Source organism: Symphodus melops, assembly GCF_947650265.1.
Source record: "Symphodus melops genome assembly, chromosome: 2".
NCBI lineage: Eukaryota > Metazoa > Chordata > Actinopteri > Labriformes > Labridae > Symphodus > Symphodus melops.
In genome coordinates this window covers 27774446-27799077 of record NC_136692.1, presented here as the reverse complement: position 1 = coordinate 27799077, position 24632 = coordinate 27774446, and the positions used below count along the sequence as shown (strand labels likewise).

Genomic DNA, 24632 nt, shown 5'->3' with positions numbered 1-24632 from the left:
GTGCAGCATGACAACATCCTGGAAGCTTTGTAGAGACAGATAGAGCGTCTAAGCTGACAGTTTATTTCATAAATTTGAAGTGTTGGTTCATTATTAAAACTCTTTTAGCATCAGCACTACAAGCAGACGAGTGGTTTTCGACACACTTTTTTCAAGGCTGGACCAAATTTGTGTTATGTGTTGATATTTTGTCAGATGTGTTATCTGAGAGAGGGCTTCAGTGTGGCGTAGGAGGATTTCCCTCAGCTGTGTAAAACCTGCATCACGCCTGCAGAGGCTTCCTGATCACCTCGAGCTGTCTCTGCTTTCACTGGAGATTCACCGTCCCATGATGCTCTCCGTCTGTTTCACAGGCTTTTCCAAGTTTAAAGGGAAACACTGAGCATGTTGTTGTTTTGGCATTAAATCCATCAGTGTATAAAAAAAAATCGATTCCAACCATCTGTCAGAGCTTTAGAACAAAACTATTCTAAACCTATGCGTTGGTTGAAGCCTATTTCACTCTCTGGCGGCCAGCCGTGACCCCTCCCTCCCACTGACTCTGCTCTAACTTTTCTAACTGTCTGTCTGTCCCCTGTCTCAGAGGGTTGTCCAGGTCTCTGCAACAACAATGGTCGCTGCACCCTGGAGGCAAGTGGCTGGCACTGCATCTGCCAATCAGGATGGAGAGGGGCCGGTTGTCACGTAGCCATGGAAACACTTTGTACAGATGGCAAAGACAACGAAGGAGGTTAGTTGAATTGTATATGTTGCATCCCAAGAAGGCGCTGATTGGCTTTTGATGTTGATGAAACATGTGAATATGCAAATGACGGAAATTGAATGTAACTTCTGTCCTTCTTGGTTAGCTTGCATCCCCCACTCTTACTTTTGTGTTTGCAATTGATTACCCTTTTTTTTTTTTTTTTTTTTAAAGAGGAACATGTAATTATTTATTTTAGGTTAGTTTAGTCTGAACACAGCTTCAGGAGAACTTCAACACTTCAACTTATAAAAACATTGGTTCGACTTCGTTAAGCATCATAACGTCATAAACCTCGTGTATGTAACAAAACCAAATACTTAGTTTAAAACAAATATGTTATCACATAGCCACGAGATTTGGTGTCTAACTTCCTCAGACTGTGACAGCTTGTTCCACGTTTAGCCCCTACAAACATGAAGGTTTGACAACATGTTGAGTGTGGCTGTTAGCGAGCATTAGGGGAAATATAAGCAAAAGCTTAAGTTTGTAATGAAATACATACCACTGGCTCAATTTAGATTCAAGCAATAAAAGCAGCTCTTCTGATCATGAAGGAAGCCAGAGGTTTGTTTAAGTGAAATGTATAGAAACCTTTTTAGTCTTCTCCTGTAATAAACCGTCTTACCAGGTTCAGGGAAGCCTTCTCTTAAGTGCTGGTTTCTATATTTTCTTATTTTGAAAAACTGTAAACAATAAGTGAAGTCAGCTAATTTTACAAACTCTTTATGATCTTTATCATTTTCATCTCAAAACATCAAATACTACAAGGCTCTATAAGTGACTTTTTAAAAGGAATGAAACGTACCGTGAAGAAGATGAAAGCTTGATATTTGTTGTACCTGCAGCAGGTGTTCAACTAAGTCCAGTCAAGCTGCTGCTCATCAGCTGCCAGAGGAATGCAGAAAATGCAGCTTCAACCTTGATAAGGCAGTGAAGTGAAAAGGCTGCTGAGCAACAGTCAGAGTTTAGACTGAGGGAAATCACCGGAAACTTTTAGAAGGCAGATACTGTGAAGAAAGAAATATAAATCAAACTGTTATTCTTCAGAAGTGAATAAAAGTCAGGAAATAGACTTCATAAAAACTCGATTTGAAGCACTGCTATCAGAAGATTGTCTACATTGATTGTCAAACCAAGTCCAGGCACAGCAGCAGAGCAACAGCGAAGAAAATGACAAATTAAATGAATCAAATTAAAATGTTTGTTACAATAGTAGATCATTTTAATCTGCACATCACGATAGAATTTATGAAATTTGATCAAAGAGAAAGTCCAACAACTTCGACCAATTCAAATAAAAAAAAAAATAAAAAAAACAAGTTCAAGAGAAAATCGATCATTTTTAATTCAGAAAAAAATGCCATTTAATAATACAAAAAACATTCTGAGGGTTTACAAAACCACTTCAGTTATGAGATAAAAATCTTGCCGCATGTTGTCCATCAAGTGGGCGGACCGAGTTTGACTCGTGGCTCATTCCCACGTCTCTCTCTCTCTCTCTCCTGATGTCCTGCTCTATCCACTGTCCTCTCAGATAAAGAAAAATTCAATTCTAGCTAACTAGCACCTGCCTGCCAGCTGCAGCTAACATTAGCCAAAGGAACACACTTTTGTGGCCAGCCCCAAGTGAACATTGGAGGAACTACAGTTTTACACTTCTGCATTGATTTTCAACACTGGAGGTTGCCCCTTGACCTTTCCCCCCCACACTAACAGTTAGCATCATCGTTGCTAAAACAAGCAAGCCATGAACTGCTCCAGCTACATCGATAACTCTCCCTCATGCCAATAGAAAAGTAGAAGTTGTGTGTGTGTGCGTGTGTGTGTGTAACAGTAGTCCCCTGTGCCTGCTCACCAGATGTACAACTGGCTTTCATAAACTAACAGAGATAAATAGCAGCCAGTATATTATTACATACCCTTACATACCTCCTTCATCCCTCCATCTCTCCATCTGTCCCCCCTCCTCTCCTCTCCTTATCCCTCCTTTCCTTCCTAAGCTCTCTTCTCTTTTTCTCTGTCATTGTGTCCTCCCTCCCTCCTTCTCTCTGTCTTTTTTCTTCCTGGCTGCAGATGATAAACACAAACTGCAAAAATCTAGTACATAGCTCCAATTTTCCGTCATTCATCAATTCCTCGGATTTATCCCAATCAAGAAACAAATGAACATTCTGTTTTTTTCCCCTCTTTGATTTACGTCAGTCTTTCCCCTTATGTTTATTCTTAAATTCACCACATCTTTTTTTGGGATAATTCTCTCCATTTCTCCGTTTCTTCCCAAGATGCCTGATCATTTTTAGCCTTTTCACATAAAAAAACAACATGATCTAGTTTCTCCTCTGATTCCTCCCCTGTGAAGACAGTACATTTATCCACCCTACAAATAAATCATTGTTAAACCATGAAAGGAAAAACTCACAAATACAATGTTGGTTTTGGTTTTTTATTCGATTAATCCAAATTCCTTGAACATTTGAGACCATATAGCAGACCAATAATACAAGCATTTATAAACCATTATTTAACATATAAATGCACAGTATATAAATACCACCACCAGGGGGCTCTCAATCAAAACAACAACAAAAGATGATGTTGAGTCTGTCGGGGAATCATGGGAGTGATTCTCCCTTCCTCTGCTACTCCCCCGATGAAAATGATCTCCGAGTCAACCGTAGTCAAGACCAACGAGTGAAACCAACCTGAGGAAGAGAATATGATATTAAATTATGTATATATATATATATATATATATATATATGTGTGTGTATATCATGAGTCCAAGAGTAATTCACATGATGTTTCTATCATATCAGCACATACAGCAAGCAGTTCCCACATCCTCATGTAGCGCCCTTTGACACAACATCCACTGTTTTCAATGGAAACGAAAACACTGACAACAAGACATGGGCCATAACAACTATAAGACAGTGACACCATACTCCAGCCTTTCAGGAGGGTAATAACTGTGTGTTTGTGTTGTTCAGACGGGCTGGCAGACTGTATGGATCCAGACTGCTGCCTGCAGCCGTCCTGTCAGAACCAGCAGTACTGCAAAGGATCACCTGACCCCGGGGAGGTGCTCAGCCTATCCCCGTCCTCGCTGGCTCCTCAACAGGTAATAGAATAAACACAAAGTTTAAACTTTGAACAATCAAAAAAAAAAAACACAACATTATTTTTTAAGTGTGATTAAAGGAAGCATTGTTCGTCTTTACATTCTGAAATTGTATTTTTCTCAGGCTGCTCGCTCTTTCTACCAGCGTATTCACTTCCTGCTGGGTCCTGAGTCCACTCAGGTCGTCACTGAGGAGAGTCCCTTCAATAAAAGGTAAGCAGGGTGTCAACCTTAGCAACACCTGTGGGCTGTAATGAATGTGTGTCACAGCTTCAGAGATATACACTGGTTTAATGTTGTGCAATTACAACTTCGCAGTGCAACAAAATGAAAATACACAGAAAAAGACTTGCTGCAGTATTTCACCTACTTTCTGGTTTGTTTCGAGACATACAGGGAAGGATATCACTGGAGCGTTTTAATTGAGAAAAAAAATACATCCACTCAGCTGCAGAATAGAAAAAAAGTCAAAGACAGGAAAAAGGGTTTTAGAAAATGTAGAAAACAAGTCAAAGAACTTTAGACAGTGAGTGAAATATTAAAACCATCAGGAATGAAGTCCAAAGCCAGGAAAGAGGATAAAACTTCATATTTTATTATGTAAGTAATGTTTCCTTCGGCTGGGAGGACGACGCCGGAGAGAGATTTCCGCTGTTTCTGGCTTCTGTTACGTGCCGTATAGAAAGGCTTTCCATACACAGAGAGGGCGGAGAAAATGACTTCCTGTTCTTCTATACGAACTGTCGTTTTTCATCACAGTGGGATCAGAGATGAAGTGTGTCGTCTCTTTGTTTTCTTTCTATAGTTGTGATAGGCTGAGTCATAATGCCGGAGCCTGCAGGTCCGAGCTTAGCCTGCTTTAGTCTGCGGTTATATTAGCAGCTGCAGCTTTCTGTCTGCTCCGATAGCAGCGAGGCCAAGATCTTGATACAGTAAAATCTGCTTTTCCACTCTCTTGCAGAAAACCCATTTCTGCCTGAATGTTCTTCACTCATGACATTCATTTAGTATGATAATAGAGAGGGGGAAGGTGGCGGTAGTGAAAGGCAAAGCGAGCGACAGGAAAGAAACATGACGGCAATTCAGTTTGGCCATTTTTTCTGTGATTGTCACTTTTTTTTTTCTGCGAGCCTGAATGTTTCATACGAGCAGAGGGCCACAACCTGCTCATAAAAACGTCCTGTATTTCCATAATGGAACCGCCCTGCAACCTCGTAATAAAAATGTTTTATTAGACCTCAAAACAGCATTGTGTGTTTGTGAGCGTGTGGTTTGTGTGCATGTGTGAGGCGATGAAGAGTGCATAAAAGTGTCACCATTAAAAGACAAGGGAATCATGTCTGAGTTTCACCTTGAGCTCACAGTGACTAACTTACTGTACTTACAGAAGATGCATCCTCAGTACAGCAGGGCAGAGCGACCAATCACACGGGAGGAAAGAAGGGAGTAAAATGACAAACAGGGGGACAGGAAAGGGAAGAATTTGATGATTACTGAACACAAACAGTTTCACACCTAACCTGTTTGGTTCGGTTAAAATGAACTTGAGTGCCAAGTTAGTGCACTTGGTTTGTATTGGCGTGAAGCTGTCAATCAAACCAAGGAGCAGATTAAACAACCGTAACAAGACCGCTTGGAAAGGAAGGCCTCTGTCAAACCCTGGAGTTTAGTGTTCATGACTTTTTTAGGGGTTCAGGAGGATTAACGTGTCTAATCCTGAACTGTCTTGATAAGCAGCTTCGGCTGCTCCAGTCGACCTCCTGAGCCTCATTTTGCATTCTGTGATTAATGCAAACAATATAGAAACCAATGACCAAAGCCAACATCAATCTGTGCAGTTGGTTGTCCATTTTAGATTTGGAAAGTGTCTTTGGTGCAGCCACAACTGGACCGGTGTCAATGAGTTCACTTTCAGGATTTTTCCAAAAGATATTCTGATATTCTGTGTTTTCCTCGCTGTCACACATTTTGTCCACTTGTAAATGTCCCCGTGTGAACACAGACCAAACTTGAGATAGTTCTCCCACGATGAACCTGAACAAGCAAACTATAGGTTTAAAAACGCCCTCAAATAAGTAAAACAAAAAGCTGAAGAGGGACAATACCCGTCTCTGGATACAGTACGACAGGTGGGCCATTTTCATAAAGACCCCACACAAGGCAGGCATGACGAAGAGGGCCCAGAAATGTGCAGCTGTAGCTCAGACATTGTTCAAATGGAATTAGCTTTTAGCAGGTTGAAAGAGTTTGTCAGTTTGTCCTTCTCAGCAGCAGCAGTGGTGTTTCACAACAACAACTTTTAAAGGTTCGTTTAGGAAGAAGAAGTGTGAAACGATGGTGCACAGTTTAAACAGATGAAGTTCATATCTCTTCACTTTGTCCAGCAGCTTATTGAAAGGGCGGCTGGGTGTGTTCAGCGCTGTCACCAGCAGCTCAGTCGGATGGATGTATGGTTGAACCTCTTTAAATAACATTGCGGTCGTCTCTCTCTATCTGCAGCCTGGTGTCTATAATTCGTGGTCAGGTGTTGACGGCAGACGGGACGCCTCTGATCGGAGTCAACGTGACGTTTGTTCACTATCCTGAACACGGATACACTGTGACACGCAAGGACGGCATGTATGTATGCTTTTATATTGGTAACCTTTGTTTTATCTTTCTATGATGACAAAGGACGGCCATCCGAAGATCAATCTGTAACAACGTGTTTCACACTGTTCTCAAGCAGTTCACAATATTCATGTGTTTGTTTTGTTGCTCCGCAGGTTCGACCTCCTCGCCAACGGTGGAGCGTCCCTCACCCTGAGTTTCGAGCGTGCTCCGTTCCTCACTCAGTACAGGACCGTGTGGGTGCCGTGGAACGTCTTCTACGTGATGGACACGCTGGTCATGAAGAAGGTGAGTCTGATCTCTGACCAACACAAACACGGGCTCTCTCTGACGTCAGGATTAAAACGTCTAAACCCCCCCCACCACCACCACGTGTTTCAGGAGGAGAACGACATCCCGAGCTGCGACCTGAGCGGATTCATCAGACCGAGTCCCGTCATCGTCGCTTCTCCTCTGTCCACTTTTTTCAGAAGTTCACCTGAGGACGGACCCATCATCCCTGAAACACAGGTAAGGCTACTTACTCTGCTCGTCGAGACGAGACCTCAGCCAGTCTCTGAATCATTTCTACATTGACATCTGAACACACACACACGCACACACACACACGCACACACCGGGTCTCTTTCACACCGTACCCTCCAGAGGAAAACCCGTTCAGAGTTTATTTCACCATGGTTTCCTGTCAAATAGAAGAATACATCACCCACGTAGACGAGCATTCGACAGACATTACAATCACTCCACATAACGATAAAAAACACTTCTAACTGTATTTAGATTTTTTTGTAGAAACATTTCATTGTGTTTTCATATTGGTGCTTTTTAAGCTCCCTAACGTTTGTTACATCCCAACTCTCCTGTCGGCTGTGTCTCAGTGGTAGAGTCCATGACACGTCGTACAGATGTGGATAATTACAGACTTGATGTGTAGCATTTTATTAGGCCTGAATTTGATCATGCACAAAAGGAAATCACATTTTTATCATATTATTTATTATTTTATTTTAGATAAGTGAAGAATAAAACTCAGAAATAAATATGCATACATGGTGTAAAAATGTGTTATATATAATACAGAAGATGGAGACATGGAGGCTTTATTTGATAGTGGTACACACACGCACACACACACACACACACACACACACACACAGCCCCACCCTGTCCTGCCTCTGATTGCCTGTGAGCCTAATAACACGTTTCTGTTGGCAGGCAACTGAGGCTCATCATGGAGGAATGTTGTAATTGCATCCACATTACACTATGTTGTCTTTGTGTGTGTGTGTGTGTGTATGTGTGTGTGTGTGTGTGTGTGCGTGCGCACGCGTAGGGGTGTGTGTGTGTGTGTGTGTGTGTGTGGCTATGCGTGTTGCTTTTAAAAGAAGAAGCAAAAGATTGTGGGGAAGATTGCAAAGAGAAGCAGAGATATGTCAGAGAGTTTGTTTGCTTATGTGTGTGTGCGTGTGTGTGTGTGTGTGTGTGCGTGTATGCGTGTGTGTCTGTGTGTTATATCGTCACATTGTGTTAAGCAGCCCACAGAGGAAATGAAACAGATGACAGAACTCCATGTGTGTTTTTATATTTTTACAACCCTGAACCAGCGCTCCGTAATTATTTTTTATTTGACAAGCGTCGGTGTGTGTGTGTGTGTGTGTGTGGGTGTGTGTGTGTGTGTGTATGTGTGGGTGTGTGTGTGTGTATGTGTGAGGTAAATGTGTGTGAGCGCAGATCTAAAGCAGCGTTTGGTGCGGCTGAGTCCATTAGAGCGCGGGGCAGAGGAGAGGGCAGTCTTAAAGGGGATTTAATGGATCTGTAATGAACACTAAATGCTCGGCTAATGAAAAGGCAATAGTGCAGTTGAAAAATCACACTGAAATGGTCTAAATGGGTCATACCCTGAGGGGACCCCTTTTTCTTTAGATCCTCCTATTTCCTGCAGTCCAACACTTTAGCAAAGGTCTCTTTCATCCTCTCACCCACTACACAGAGATTGGAAATCTAAACCATCTCAAACAAAGACCATATTATTTTAGGTCGATCTGTTTGTGGTAAGTCTCCGTTTAACTTGAAATCCTGAGTCAGACTGAGGCTCCACCCGGGATCACTTCAGAGGTATGAACCTGAAAAACACTGTCAGCTCTGTCCTGAAGACGAGAAGAAAACTGCTTTTAAAATACTTGTTTATTTGTTGAGTGGAGTCGGATTGATCATTCCTGCTGCTTTCAAGGGAGTCAGGAAATCTAAACGCTTATTGGTTTTCAAATAGATTAAATGTAAATGTGTTGAAGTAGGGCAGCTGCTCTGACGTGCAGATATCTGTTTAGAGAGGAAAATAAATCATTGTCAGATTACAGCTGAGATGTTATTAGGATGTCCTTACAGACCGTTTCAAAGTGATTGGCCAACACAGTTCTGACAACAAACATACTGCACACTTCCCACACCTAAAATCCAAACACCCTCTCCAGATTCTCTATAATTGCAATAAGTGATCATGTGTCTTCCTGAGCAAGCTGTGATTTAGTCCACTTCCCCTTGATCAAGTTCAACACAAGGACACGTGCACCCATAAATAATCCACATACTTAAAGACACGCGCTCGCCAATCCCTTCAGTCGTTACACTTCTGTCGTCTCTCAGCGAGCGGAGGTGAGGGGGATTCTGTGCGTAGCTGACGGGGAACACAGAGCGAGGTTGCAGGTTTGAAGTTAAGAGACGATATCTCACCATGAGTATCTAAAAGTTCAAGGAGGCACCGACGTGCTGTGTGTGGGTGTGGGTGTGTGTGTGTGTGTGTGTGTGTGTGTGTGTAAATCAGAGAGCCTGTCCTTCACCTGCACATACACCTGATAAAATATGCAGATTAACCTTCATTCAAAGACTCAATTAATATTTCCACACCGGCAGAGGGTTGTAAAAAACAATCTTTCAGCCATTTTGTTTATAACCAAATCACTTAGTGTTGTGTAAAAGCTGCCTGTAAACACTGCAGTGGAGGGCTGTCATGATGTGAAATGTGCACCCTGTTGCGGGCACAGATGGTTTGCTGCTTGTTTGTCTCTTTCCAGAGCGTTCTCTCTGCAAACACGACTAGCAGCCGTATAAGGAAAGCTGCGTGCTAATTAGCTGCCCGTTCCACGTGAATGTGAAGCTATGCTACAAATCCGAGAACACAGAATCAGTGTCAGGTGTTGATGAGTTCTGTCTTTTCTTCGCTTGAACTTCTCTGCAGGTTTTACAAGAAAAGACCTCGATCCCCGGCAGTGACCTGCATCTGATCTACCTGAGCTCCAGAGCTGCTGGCTATAAACCCGTCCTCAAAGTCACCATGACGCAGTCATCCATACCATTCAACCTCATGAAGGTGAGATATGTGACTTCTACGGTGGCCCTGAGAGGTCAGACAAACACAATTGTTCTGGAAATGCCCGTCCAGTAAACAAAGCTTAACAAATCATTTGAAATCAAATAAGCTGAATGAAGACGGTTTTCTTTTCTTTTCTGTCTTTGTCGAGCCTTTTTTCATTTTATCTACTTTTTTTCAGCTTTCCATCACTTGGTTTTCTTTTTCGTTGGAGCAGCACTATTCTGAATTTGTCTGTTCTGTTTCTGCAACGTTTCTGTGTTTGTTGTTTGCAGAGCTCTTATACAGTATTTCTTTCTTTTGTTCTGTGTTCGTGTAAATCTAGCTGCTGGGATTACGCTAACATGGTTCAGGCCAGGGCCTAGCCTTAACTATCATTCAATAACCTTTGTGTCTGGATGTGTTTTTCAAGGTGCACCTGATGGTGGCGGTAGTGGGTCGCCTGTTCCAGAAATGGTTTCCGGCTCAGCCGAATCTTTCCTACACTTTCATCTGGGACAAAACCGACGCCTACGGCCAACGAGTGTACGGACTGTCTGAGGCAGTCGGTGAGTGTTCTTCCAAGGATGGTCAAAAAATGAGCAGTGTTGATGTCTAAGATGTGTGAGAGCTCACCTGCTAGACCGCGCTCTGGATGGCTGTAGCTGTCTGTGAACCACCAACAAGCTTACTTTAAAAACAAAACACACATTTTTGCTGTATATGTGTACACTGTAAAATAATGTCACTCTGTCCAGCGCCCGTGTGAATTTGTTCTGAAGTCTCAACTCTAGAGAGGAGAGGGCGGGGGGAGACAGAGCTTGCTAATGTTTTGAGTTTGAGCTGCAGTACCCATTTGAAACACTAGGTGTCAGAGTTACATACTGCTCCTTTAATGTGTCTTATAATGAATGTGTTCACGGTTCTATTTTAGTATCAGGAGAACACTGCACTGTGGAGATAACATTTCCATTCCTGTAAAGGCTGGTTCACACGGCAGGATAATTACGCCGATTTTGGTCCCGATTCTCCCCTTTAATAATCTTAAGGACGCCCCGATCATCATAAAATAATCTTATAAAATCATCTGGTCGGAAAAATGTCGGGACCGCTCCGATCTCAAATCAGGGATATTCAACATGTTGGATTGTTTTGGCCCGATCTCTCATCATGTGTGGTGTTTCCCCCCCGAGAGGAAAACCAGCATGAGCCTGTTGACTGTGACACGTAGCCAATCAGAAAGCGAGGCGACGTAGTGACGAGGAAACACCGGCAGCAAAACAAAAATGTCCGTTTGTTGACTCTGGAATCACGTTTGATCTCGAGAGGTTTTGCGAGATTTCCCGTCTGATCGGGGGAAGTTCGCGAGTGAAATCGGTTGGTGTGTGGTGTGTTGATTGTTGCCGTGTGGCCGCACACCACACACTGTACGACCAAAACTGTAAAACCTAAAGATTATTTATCGGCATGCGTGTGGTCTCTAAAGTTTGGGAAATCGGCTGACAATTTTAAAATCCTGCTGTGTGAAGCAGCCTTAAGTTTCATTTTAAGTGAAGTGCACCGACTCAGTTTTACAACATGCAGTGCACAGTTACTGAGGAGAAAAAAGCCTCGCTTCTGCAGTGCTCATACATTACACTGCAGACAGCTGTGGCTGAGTTCAAATATGTTCAACATGAAAAGCTGTGACAGGGAAATAGCCTGAACATTATGAGCATGCTAACCTCTCTGACACCTTTATTAGAGACAAGTCGAGCAGACACACTCCTCGCTGAGTTATTACTCATGGTAGCCGAGCCCTAATGGGCTGCACATAAAGAAGATTTACGGCTGTGTTTGTTACACTTCTGAAATTGGTGCTCATAAGTTCGGATAAAGGAGCGTAGCCACAGGAATATTTAGAGTACACGTGCGGCGACTTATGAGATTTAGAGCTGAGACACAAATGTGGAGGCCCCCTCCTCTTGAGTTTGCTCTGCTTTTGTCTTCATTTGTGTGCTTCTAAAGTAGGAAGGAATAAAGTAAACTGTTCTTTAGTCTTCAATTAGTCAACAAACTAAAAAAGATTCGAAAGAGACAGAGGCCGCTTGTCTGGATTCAGGGACACCCAGATAAATCTAGTTACAATCCGTTTATTGAATAAACTGAAAAGGAGTATCACATGTGATCTTTGATAGATAAAATTGAAAATCCAACAAGCTGAAATATGTTTATTTATTTATAAGTTAGCACATGGTGGACTTATTGTTATCTCATTGACATTTCTCTCAGCAGTGCTTAAATGTACATATACAGTACCTGTTTAAAACATCCCTTCAGTGTTAGAATTTAAACTGCAGAACTTGGAGGGTGAAGGCCTGACGAGAGAAGAAGAATTGTGGGAGCGCTGGCCGTGTGGGTAATCTGTGTAATGCAGAGTGTGGAGTCTGAACGAGCGGCTGTCAGAGCTCAGGACAGAGATGAATAACACGTACAGCAGGACAGATGATCTATCTGCAGTCTGCAGTCCAAACACGGCTCGCATGACGTCAGGTTAACTCAAACAAACCTCAGCGATTACAGCGACGCATTCACTGACTCTGATAAATAATCAGCTGTCAGAGTGTCGCTGGCAGCCCGAGTGAGCGGAGCGCCGGAGACTAAACAGACAGAAATAAAAGGCGGATGATGTGTTTATTGAAAAAGAAATCATCAGAGATCAGCGGGGAGTTTGATTGTTTTAGCTTTAACACAAAGATTTATTCTCTTTCAGGCAAATCCAACCTTTAACGCAGCTGCAACTCATATTTTATAAAGAAACTGCAGCTTTGTGCAGCTTTTTAACGACTTTAGGTTCAGCGTTTAAGAGTCCTTACTGTTAACCAGATGCTCAGATATTCAAACGTTCTCAGCTGACTTCTCTGTTCCTGATCCAGGTCGTGTCACTTTTACTTTTGAGAACTTGGTCTCTTTTTTTAAATATTGAACTAATAGAGTCTTTGTTTTTACAAGTCTCACTCGCTCTGCAGGGGTGGATGTTTAGTTACATTTGTCAGTTGTGGCACTGGCTCTCTCGGCTGCATAATTGTAGCCACAGGAATAACTTCTAAATACAGAACAAAACTGTCGTATCATTTTCACACTCAGCTTAGTCCGCTGTATGTGTCCGCATTGATCGGCAGATTTGGCAAAGACTACATTGTGTTCTAAGTCCAGCGGTCCCTGCAGTGTAACTGCAACTTTCTCATTGTTTGCTTTTCATCCTCAGTCTCTGTTTCTTTAGATTGTAATTTATTGCTTAGCTTTTTGTTTGGGATCGATAGTTTTAAGGAGGATTTTAGTTTATGAGAGAAATCCTGCGCGTCCTGTGTCCAGCTTGAACGATTCATGTTCATCTGCAACACAGTCAATCCTTTTTAAATTTCTGTTTTTCCAAGGCAAACTTCCAGACTCTCCTATTTCTAAAAGTGTGGCATCATGGGATTTGTTGTTTTCGTCCTTTCAGTCAGGAACTGACATAACCTACACTGACGTCTCAGTGAGTGCCTCACAGAAAGGAACAGACAGGCCTCACAGGTAGTCTGACAGGGAGTGTGTGTGTGTGTGTGTGTGTGTGTGTGTGTGTGTGTGTGTCTGCTAAAAGAGTGGAGGCCTTCAGTGAACCTGCAGCACGAGGATGTTACAGAAGCAGACAGCTGGAAGTTAACTCCACCTGTTGTCTGTTTGATTTTCTCTGAAACAAAAATGTCTGCTTCAGTTGGAACATGGTTAAATAAAAAGTGCTGAATAACACAAATGTGTGTGTGTGTGTGTGTGTGTGTGTGTGTGTGTGTGTGTGTCCTTCAGTGTCAGTGGGGTTTGAATACGAGTCGTGTCTGGACCTCATCCTGTGGGAGAAGAGGACGGCCATCTTGCAGGGCTACGAGATGGACGCGTCCAACATGGGAGGATGGACGCTGGACAAACATCACATCCTGGACCTGCAGAACGGTACGAAAACAAAACTACACACACACGCACACACTACATATCTAAAGTTTGAATATGAAGCAGTTGAACCCCTCGAGTGTCACTTTGTTTACACCTGTGCTTCGTGGTCAAGTAAACAATAATTCTCAGGAGAAGAGGATGTGAGAGGAAACTTAACAAACACTAACACAGCTTTAGATAACTGTGAGTGTCAGCTTCAAACTCTGCTGTGGGCTGCACACACTGAGGGACCTGAGGACGCTTTAAGCAGGAAGTGCTTAAAGGTCTAGTGCTAGTATTGGCTAGAAGAAGGGGCGGGGCATCAATTCTTCAGTTAGACCAGCGAGCTCCATTCTGCACGTCTTGGTTCCAAATCACCCATAACGGCCGTCACACACACACACACACACACACACACACACACACACACACACACACACACACATATACAATGTCTCTCTCTCTCTCCTCCCATCGTTGATTGTTAATAAAACGCCCAAGAACAAGAGGACAGAGATATTTGACATTTAAAAGTCTGTTAATCTCAGCAGCTGTCTGAGTGATTTTTGTCATGCAGGATTTGGTCAACAGAACGGACACAAAGTGTGTGTGTGTGTGTGTGTGTGTGTGTGTGTGTGTGTGTGTGTGTCTGTGTGTGTGTGTGTGTGTGTGTGTGTGTGTGTGTGTGTGTTCACATTGGTTCCTTGTTGGTCTCTTGGATTTGTTCCAGCTGCCTGTTGGTATTTTTGCCGCCTTTCATCGCTCACACAAACATATTTCCTTCTCATCTCACAAACACACACACAAACACACACACACACACACACACACACACAAACACACACACACACACACACACACACACACCAATTCAGACCTTCTTATCCTCGTTAGCTTCCTCTTCTGCTCCTCTTGTCCTCTATCCTGTTTTCAGTTCCTCTCTCCTCTTCTCCTCTCCTTATGAAGTGTGCCCCTGATTACCAAACATATCACCATATTCTACAAACATCATGTCCTTATTTAATCAAGTTCTTGAAACCTTCTTTCATTGTAACCCTGACCTAGTTTTCACATTTGTGAGGTTCACAGCTTTTTGGTTGTGTGCTCAGAAGATTAAAAATGTCGGCCATTTTTTGCTGCAATAGAGATATAACATGGGTTGTTAACTTGAGACAACATAATAAAGCCTTAAAAAGGGTTTGATGTGTTTCAGCACGTTAGTCAGGGAGGGGAATCTTTGGGTGTCTCACCGTTTGATTCAGAAAATATTCTTGATTCAAAGTGTATTTTTGAACGAGTACATCCTTCAGGATCTGCTGCAGTCATCCTGGCTGCTCCAGGTGGCATACTGAGCTAAAGAGCTAGCCTTAGCACTTAGCATGAAGTGACCCATACATTTTTACTTTTTTTTTTTTTGGAACTTATTAATCTATTTTAAATCAGTGAAGATAAAAATCTCAGTTTTTAGGTAATTTTATTTTTTCCCACCTCTCATGTTAAAACACTTTACTAGTGTAATGTATTAGTTTATTCTTCAGTAAGGGGCCTCGTCTAATAAAGTAATAAATAAATAAATAATTGATTTCTTTAAAATGCACTTTATGATTCGAATGCCAATTCAAACAGAACTCAGAAATCAATCCAGAGATGATTCTAAAGGGAAACTGGAGCTTCACTTTTAGGTTGGGCTTTGCCTCTGGAAAAGCTGCTACACAGCTGATGTGCATTTAAAACAGACTCCAGACTTTTCATTGTTGGAAAATGACTCCACTTTTTTTTTACTCTATTAATCTCCTGCGCCTGTACTCATCTTCCTCTGTTTCTGCTCAGACTGAAGGATAACTTTATCCTGAAAACCCTCCAAACAAAACCTGCTTTATCTCAGAACACTCAATAACTGAAAAAGATGCAGCTTTATCAACACTTTGACTTTATACCCCCCCCCCAACTCCGCCCCTCTCATTTCCCCCGTTACTCCACCCTCCATCTCCCCCTCCCTCCCTCACTGTCCTCTATCTGTCACCCCATCCATCACATTGCTATTCATCCCTCTCTCCCTGCAGCCCTCTTGGGCTTTCAGCACCTTGTCACCCGATTCAGAGTGTGTGTGTGTGTGTGTGTGTGTGTGTGTGTGTGTGTGTGTGTGTGTGTGTGTGTGTGTGTGTGTGTGTGTGTGTGTGTGTGTGTGTGTGTGTGTGTGTGTGTGTGTGTGTGTGTGTGTGTGTGTGTGTGTGTGTGTGTGTTACACATGCAGGTGTGATTTGTGTTTTCCTCTTTTTGTGTGTTCTGGTTTCGGTGGGTGTGATTTTGTGCCTTTGAGGGACTGATATGTGACTGACAATGTGTGTTTGTCCTTTTGAGATTATCACACACTATGGACATAGATAACTCGTGTGTGTGTGTGTGTGTGTGTGTGTGTGTGTGTGTGTGTGTCAGAGAGCATCAAGCAGTCACTCTCTGTTGTCTCGTAGCTCCTTTTAATGACGAGGACGATGTGTTATATTTAAATATCACGCCTGCACACAAAATGTGGGGTTGTTAGTTTTCCTTGCCTCTTGTTGTGTTTTCATGGTTTGACAGGAAACAGCAGCTTCCTCCTGTTTACTGCATTGAGATGGTTGTCACATGTATGTGTGGATAAAGACGGTGGTGAGGGAGCTGCTGAAGGTCCAGTTTGTAAATCAGTTGCACGGTCCTTTGGGGACGTGAGACAGCCGATGGGAATAAAAGACGTCACTGACACACATGCACAAATAAACCATCACACGAATCCTCCTCCTCCTGATTCCAGCACAGAATCCTCGTTTACAGTTAAACTCCAAAGACTTCCTCCCATCGTGTCCTCATGTTTAAGAAGCATTTACTCATTTAAAAAAGGAGCCAAAATTCATCATTAAAGCTGAAATATCCCTGAAGCCCAGCGGTGAGGATGCGTGCCCCATGTACACAGGCTACGCTCCTCATCACAGCGGCTGTGGGTTAGAATCCGACCTCGGCCCTTTGCTGCATGTCATCACACACTCTCTCCTCCCATCGTTTCCTCGCTCTCCTCAGCTGTCGAAAACATGACTCCAAAAACAATCCTGAAACGTTTCATTGATTCTGTGATTCATTTTCTTTCAGTCCACCTCATATAACAGAAGAAATGCTCATCAGTCTTATTAATAACAGCAGTTCAATGGTTACATAGAGAATGACATCTGTGATTATACGTTCAGCATTGAGACACTAATCGTCTCCTTACAGAGTCTGATACAGCACGACTGCCCGTTGGTGTTTCTGTGTTTTATCAGACAAAATAGAAAAGTTTCTTGATGCATAAAATGTAAAAAAGGATCATCATTTATGACCATCACGTTCCTTAGCAGAGTTCATTTTCAGATTTCCATGAAAGAAGGAAACCTGAATCCATCGGGGGATACTTAACGGAGCGAATTTCAGTTTGACAAAATAAGTGAATAAAACAGAAGTCAGTAAACAAGATGTTCACGTATTTGAAAAGTGTTTCAGAATGACGCACAGAAGTGGACGTTTGTTTGGCAGCTTTGACCTTTAAAATCTCATTTATGTCAACGTTTGTGTTCAAAACTAGCTGAGATGAAGCGAGCAGAGGTGAAGAGTTAAAGTGTAGGTGTCATGAAAAGTGTGATGCCAGAATGTTCTTTACATCAGTTTTCAGTTTGAATGGATCCTCTCTTTATTTGTTGTCTGGAAAAAAGAGGGGACAACATGGAAATGAGACAGAATCTAAGTGCAAGGAGAGGAAAGAGAGACAGGAAGGAATGAGAGACACTCACTGCACGCACACATACACACACACGCACGCACACACACACACACACACACACACACACACACACACACACACAGTGTTTCTGATCTGAGCAGTGAGTACAGAGCGCTGCTGAGCTGCTCAGATAAGACTGGATGAAAGTCAGAGAGAGGATGTGTGACAGGTGTGTGTGTGTGTGTGTGTGTGTGTGTGTGTGTGTGTGTGTGTGTGAGTGTAGGTGTGTGTGTGTTGACCATGTCCATCCTTGTGACACAATGTGAGGATGTTTTCCAGTGTGTGTGATTTCCATTCAAGTGTACTCATGTGAGATTTTGAAGCCAATGTGTGTCAGTATAGTCGAGTGTGTGTGTAGGTGTGTGTGTGTGTGTTTGTGTGTGTGGGTGTGTGTAGGTGTGTGTGAGTGTGTGTGAGTGAGTGTGTGTGTGTGTGTGTGTGTGTGTGTGGGTGTGTGTGTATTCGGATGACTGTAAAGCATACGGCTGTGGGGGTCTTTCACTCCAGAGAACACGAGGAAGTGTTTCCTTTTCTTCCAGGACGTCAGATCAAATCAAAGTGAACTTAAAGCTGCTTCAGTGTTTTTGTCTTTCCGCTCGTGTGTGTCTGAAGGTTGTTGTTTTTTTTTCTTCCTTTAAACACAAAATACAAGTTGCTTCAAGAGTTTAGCATGATTATAAATATCTACACTAAATCAAATCACTCCAATCATGTATAAGTGTTTGAAAACATGCATCCTTAATCAGGAGTGAAAGAGGGAGCTCATTGGACAGCGGACACTGATGTCATCTTTTGACAGGTTTTTATCTCCCTCTTCTCTCTGTTGATTGTTTTAAAGTTAGCCACATGTTATCTTCAGGTGCCTTCCTCAGTAGTTCCCATCCTAAAATAACCAGCAGGTATGTTCCTTGTTTTCATAAAGGTCAGATTAATCAGTAGAAGTCCTCTTCTCTGACCTTCCCACCGTCACAGAGTGAGGCGATGACATTTAGAAGTGTGTTCAGTGTTCTGAGGAGGGAGAGATAAGAGAAAGAGCTCGAAATATAAAACGTTAAAGAAACGTATGAAAAGGTTTTACAGATACAGTAAAAAAAATAATCTTGACCTGCGCGTGCTCGTTCCTTGCTTACACATGGCATAGTCAGCTGTATGCTACGTAGTGTCTTAACTCGGTTTAACACCGAAAATGTCTTTATTCTTCTTGATAAAAATGTTAACTGTCTAATATTTGAAATATCTACTGAGCTAAATCATAAAGTTATCTTAGGATATCATTCAACATTAAGGAAACGTTTTCTACTTCTATTTCCACATTTTCTCAACAACACAGCAGCAAGCATGTTCTTCTTCTCAAATAGTCCTTGTTTGATTAAAAAAAAAAAAACTAACAGAGGACCTGGTACACGACCTTGAGGTTCTTTTTAAAATGAAGGTGGAGGAAAAGTTTTTTGTTTTTTTTACTTTTCAAAAGTTTCAACCTGAATGATTTCAAGTCAAACATTTGTCCTTCGCCACGAGGAGCCGTCTTTTCAAACGTTCCTAAGATTCACCGAAGGTCGTTTTTCTCTCTGATTTATAACCTGCACTCATTACTCCCTTGTGTGCATGTGTGTGAGTTATAATGTTTCCATGTTTTCTCTGTGTGTGACTGAATGTTAAGTGTCGATGACGGGACAAACCATCCGTTACACAGCCCTCCTGACGGGCGAACACGCAGGGCTGGATTTATGTTTGTGTGGGTTGAAGTGGCACATTAGTGCTGTTTGTGTTTATGTGTGTGATCGGTTGTGTCTTTTTTTTTTTTCACCATGTTTGACCGAGCGAGCCTCTCTCATGTGCTCGTCTGCATTCATGGTTCAATTCAATCACTCTTGTATTTAACTGTACAGATATGTTGTCATCACTTGAACAGACTGTGTCAAACAAGTTTTCGTGTCGATGACATCTCCACATGATTTCCACAGGTTAGAGTTTCAGTAGAGTTAGATATCATGGATTTTCAATGTCCGACAGGCCCGCCTGTAATGCACCTACATTTTCCATAACTTGACAGATTATTTTCCTACAAAACATCTCCAGGCCTGGAAATTGCTCTTTATTAAATCACATGACTCTTGCAGACTTTTCACGACTGCACGAACCGCGGATCTGCCTGACATCTCCACGGCTTCTTCTGAGTTCAGAGTGTCAAGGCCTGCAGCATGTGTGAAAAGAATGTGCAAATCTAGGGTTTAAGAGTTTAAAAATCAAGGTCAAACATACATTGATACACACACACACACACACACACACACACACACACACAGAGAGAGAGAAAGGCGTGTGAGAAAGCCTCACTGCCCTGTCTTTTAACACAGCAGGAGAATTCGATGTTCGCCTCTATTTCTGCTCTGCCTGTCTCTCCCGCTCTCATCACCCTGCAACACCACACACACTCTCTCTCTCTCTCACACACACACACACACACACACACACACACACACACACACACAGACTTTTTTTGAGTCATGCAGTAGTTGGTTGCCTGTACAGAGCGCAGCACAGCGTGAGTGAAGCCCCGCTGGTCGGGCCGCTGTTGATCAATCAACACCTTCTAATGGAGGGGGAGATGAAAGAAGGAGAGGAGGATGATGGGAAAAAGAGGAAGGAGAGGGATACAGAGACAGACGGGCGGACAGGAAGGTAACTGGCTGATATGGGAGTTAAAGACCGACGGCAATGAGTCCTGCTGGGTTTGATGAACTTTAAATTGACTGTGTGGGAAGTTTGGGAAAGTTACAGGACGGTCGTTGAATCATCGGAAAGTTCCACAGAAAAATATAAAACACAAATTCTGCCAGCTTTATAAAAGTCACAGGAGAACATTTCGGAGGAACTGTAGGATCTCTGTAGGATCCGTGAATTGTAAAATACTGACGTAGTTATCGTAACATGTTGCACACTTTTTAATCACGAGGATTGACAGACACGCTCAGGGGCGCCATGCGAACAGATGTGAGAGAAGAATGAGGCCGAGATCACAGGAAGGCAGGCATGTTCAAGAACGTAGGTTTAGTACGTTCTCTGCATTCTTGGATAAAGATTTCCATAAACTCTGTTTAAGTGTTATATGTGTATACAGGGAAAACACAGTATTGAGTGCTGTCACTTTACATTAGTTCAGTGGTAGACGTAATTAAGCTAGTGCTGGTGTTAACGTTGCTAAGTGGACTTTTTCACACGCTCACAAACACATACACAGGTGCTTTCTCACGGTGCTGACAATCAGAGGCGTCTGAATGGACAACTTAGTGAATAAAACTTTCACAGCAGAGAAATGTATTTTAAAGGTCGAGAACGAGCTGGTCATCGTGTTCAGGTGTCTGACGGTGATGGCAGTGAAGCCTTGGCTGAATTTTATCATCGCACATTTATGAAAATGAAATTTAGCACTCAGCCTCCACAGGCTTACAGTTCTCAGTGATTGTGATTAAAAGTGAAGATGTGGTTTCACATTTTGAATGGAATGAACCAAACATTTCAATCCTCTCTTCAGTATGATGAAACTTTTTCTCCATTCAAACGTTTGAGTAAAAACAGGATCAGTGTTCAATCGTAACATTCACTCAATATCCCAGCACATTTAATTGGTTTTTTAGACATGAAAGGAAATTGCTTAATTCATATACAACATTATATATTATATTTCCACACAAGTTTGTTCTTCGATTAAATCTCAAATGCAGAATTAATACAGTCGTTCTCCAATCGATTAAAATGTTAATAAGCATTCATGGATGGATGAATAGATGGATGGATAGATAGATTAATGGATAGATGGATAGATAGATAAACGGATGGATGGATGGGCGGATGGATAGATTAATGGATGGATGGATTGATAGATAGATTAACCGATGGATGGATAGATAGATTAATGGATGGATGGATAGATAGATAGATTAACGGATGGGCAGATGGATAGATTAATGGATGGATGGATTGATAGATAGATTAACCGATGGATGGATAGATAGATTAATGGATGGATAGATAGATAGATAGATTAACCGATGGATGGGCAGATGGATAGATTAATGGATGGATGGATAGATAGATTAACGGATGGATGGATGGGCGGATGGATAGATTTAGGTTGGTTTCAAAGATGGCAGCAGAGTTTGAATAATTCAGCGCTCCCTCCCTCTCTGCAGGAGGTTCCTCTTTGATGTCTCACTTTGAAGAACGAGTGCTTCCCTCTCTCTCCTCTTCCTCCTCCATCTCATCCTCTCTTCTGTCGTCCTTTTCTCTGTGTCTCTGTTCATACGATACTTTCTTTTCTCTCTCAGGTGATTTGTCCTCCTATATTTAGTCTCTAATGTGCAGATGTGTGTTTTGTAATCTCTCTATCTCCTCGTACATTATCTTTCACATCAGATCAAAGAAACTCCTCTGAGCGATGTAATCCCATTAACACAGGACTTTTTGCATCATTATAAGTTAATTATGAAGTATATCTAAATATAGCAGTGGGAGTCATATGTATTAAAGGTAAATAAAAGTGCACAGTCTCATCATGAATTCATGTGTCTTCAGCCTCATATAGAAGTACAGTCTAAAGAGTTGAAAGACCAGAAGAAAATACCTGGAAAAACTAGCTGTGCGTTACAAATACAAGACTTCTTTTCTGAGAGGATTGAGATTATTTGTATGTTGATACCTGGAGTACATTTTGTGCTTTGTGATGTCAAATCACAGAAGCTTACTGATTCAAGCCTTCACCTATAAGCAGCGTAAAGATGAAGCCTGTCGTGGTGAAATGTCAGATCACTCTGCACTCTGTGATCGTTTAAAACACACAACAGAAGCTCACGATTTATGAGCTCACTGCAAAACCCAAATTGTCGGGAACAACCTCAGTGTATTTGAGTTTCATAGCCAGCAGTTTACCCAGAATCCGTGTACGCCGTGTTCTGTCTGCGTCCGGCACAAAGCCGATGACTTCCTCTCTGGTCAATGTTTGTGTTTCCACTGCAAGCGCCACGGTCTGTCTCCGGTGGAGGCCAGCAACAATAGAACCCAAAAGGAACCCACCTAAAAGACATCAACAAACCTTATCTTGTGTTTAAGTTCTTGAGAAAGGTTGGAAAGGTACAACTGCCATCAAGAGCCAAGAAAGAAACCATGGCGTCACTTTTCAGACCCTTCACCTCCCTCAGTCGTCTCTATCTCTGCAAAGCTTTCTCAATGTTCCTCGGTTTCCCTCCCTCTGCATACTCTGCCGTCGCTATCATCCGGCGAGGGTAGAGTACGCACACGGAGGCATTAGATTGGTTGTTAGATCTGGACCTCTCGGCAGTGGTCGGAGATTTTACAGCAGCGGCGTGACAAGACAAAATCATTTCAAGGAATATCCTTATGATTGTATGCTCGACAAAATGTACCAACTCTAACTTTAATTCTATAATCTTTTACTTAATCCTTCATCAATCACTCATTACTGCAACAATGAAAAGCTGCATGTAAACCCTTTTCTGAAGTCTTACCTTAAGTGAAATTCCCCGAGGCCTTTATTGATTCTGTGCATGTAATCCTCAATGAGCATCAGGAGCAGTGAGCATCATCTGGGGGAAGCTACAGCCCTGAGCCTGTGCCCTGTAGAATATGTCAACAGAGATAATCTGACACTTAGTAATTAACTGCTGATCGCCCCCTACAGGCCTGGAGCTCTTCTGTTGTGATGGCTGGATGTTCTGTGATTTTTTAAAATGTATTTTATTTATTGAATTTGCAGCTTGTTTGCTGTTAATGCAGCTGTTTCATCTTTTCGCAGTTCTTGCACTGCTTTCCTGCGTTGCATTCATTTTGGACTTTTGCCACATTTATTCTGAATTGAACATCTTTCTGAATTTGCTGCACGGTTTTCCAAATGTAAATTGTTTGGGCCCTTGCTCGGTTGTTTGCCCCTCAGGGGCCACCGTAGTTAATCATAAAATCAATGTAATCAGACCTGAGAAATTTTAAATTATACCTTAGCGTAAATTATATATAGCGTAAATTAGCATATAGCTTTAATGGACATGAAGGAGGCAAAAAACACACTTGGATCCCTTTAATACGAGCTGTGTGATCCTCTGGGACTCTTTGCAGAAAGAGAGAAACGAACATGTTTTAACAAACGTAAAAACAACACACACACACACACACACACACACACGCTTCTTTCTTTATGATCAAAGAGAATAAACAAACACAGCAGCTAAACATTTCATAAACATCCTGAGATTCAAATCAGATGATCCAGTTGGCCCATTTATAGTTTGATAATCAAACAGTAACGTATGGAGTGAGTGGACATTCTGTGTATTGAACTCTAATCACCAAGGAAACGATTCTTATTAACAAATGTCCAACAAAAAGGGATCTTCCCTCTGAAAATCTCACCTTTGCTTCCAATCACAAAACTGTAAGTCACTCGTGTCTTTATTTCCTCTCTTTTATTTCTGACTCATCTTTTTTTGTCTGTCCTCCTTCAGGTATTCTGTACAAGGGCAACGGAGAGAACATTTTCGTTTCCCAGCAGCCTGCAGTCATCAGCAGCATCATGGGTAAGCGGGTTAAATCTCCTCCGAAATATTAGGAACAAATGTTGTTTGTGAGTGATTGTCTCTTTAAAAACTGCAAAATGTAAATGATGGGAAATGTTTGTCAAAAACAGGGTTTGTTTGTGGTTTGAGGAAGTTATTTAGTTCATTTTTAATTCAAATCAACAAATGGAAAAAAACGTTTTCACTCGTTTCTGCATGTACAGTCATTTCTGGTTTGAATTCACTTTTTTATTAGACAACCTATTTGAAGAAGAACACAGATTAATATCAATCGTCAAACTAAGAAAGGTCATCTTCTAATCAATATATCGTTTCATTGTATCTGGACAGCACGGCACTGATCGTCATATACAGGCTGTTCTTCTGGACAATGTTGAACAAATGAGGTGACACTGATGTGCGTCACTCTTCAAAATCACTTTGAAAAACACATCATCTCCCAATTTGGTTTTCTGTTTAAACTGTAAGATTTACTATCTGTCCGTCTG

At 42.0% G+C, this 24632-nt stretch overlaps 1 protein-coding gene across 1 annotated transcript in view; it reads left to right on the top strand.

The window, feature by feature from the left end:
• The window catches only part of tenm3 (teneurin transmembrane protein 3), a 212732-nt gene that overhangs the window by 149420 nt on the left and 38680 nt on the right, over positions 1-24632 (top strand). The window contains 10 exon segments of the mRNA XM_079338171.1: positions 584-730; positions 3736-3866; positions 3991-4079; positions 6366-6485; positions 6632-6764; positions 6858-6986; positions 9712-9843; positions 10256-10391; positions 13648-13791; positions 24073-24144. Coding sequence (XP_079194297.1) covers positions 584-730; positions 3736-3866; positions 3991-4079; positions 6366-6485; positions 6632-6764; positions 6858-6986; positions 9712-9843; positions 10256-10391; positions 13648-13791; positions 24073-24144 — 1233 coding nt within the window.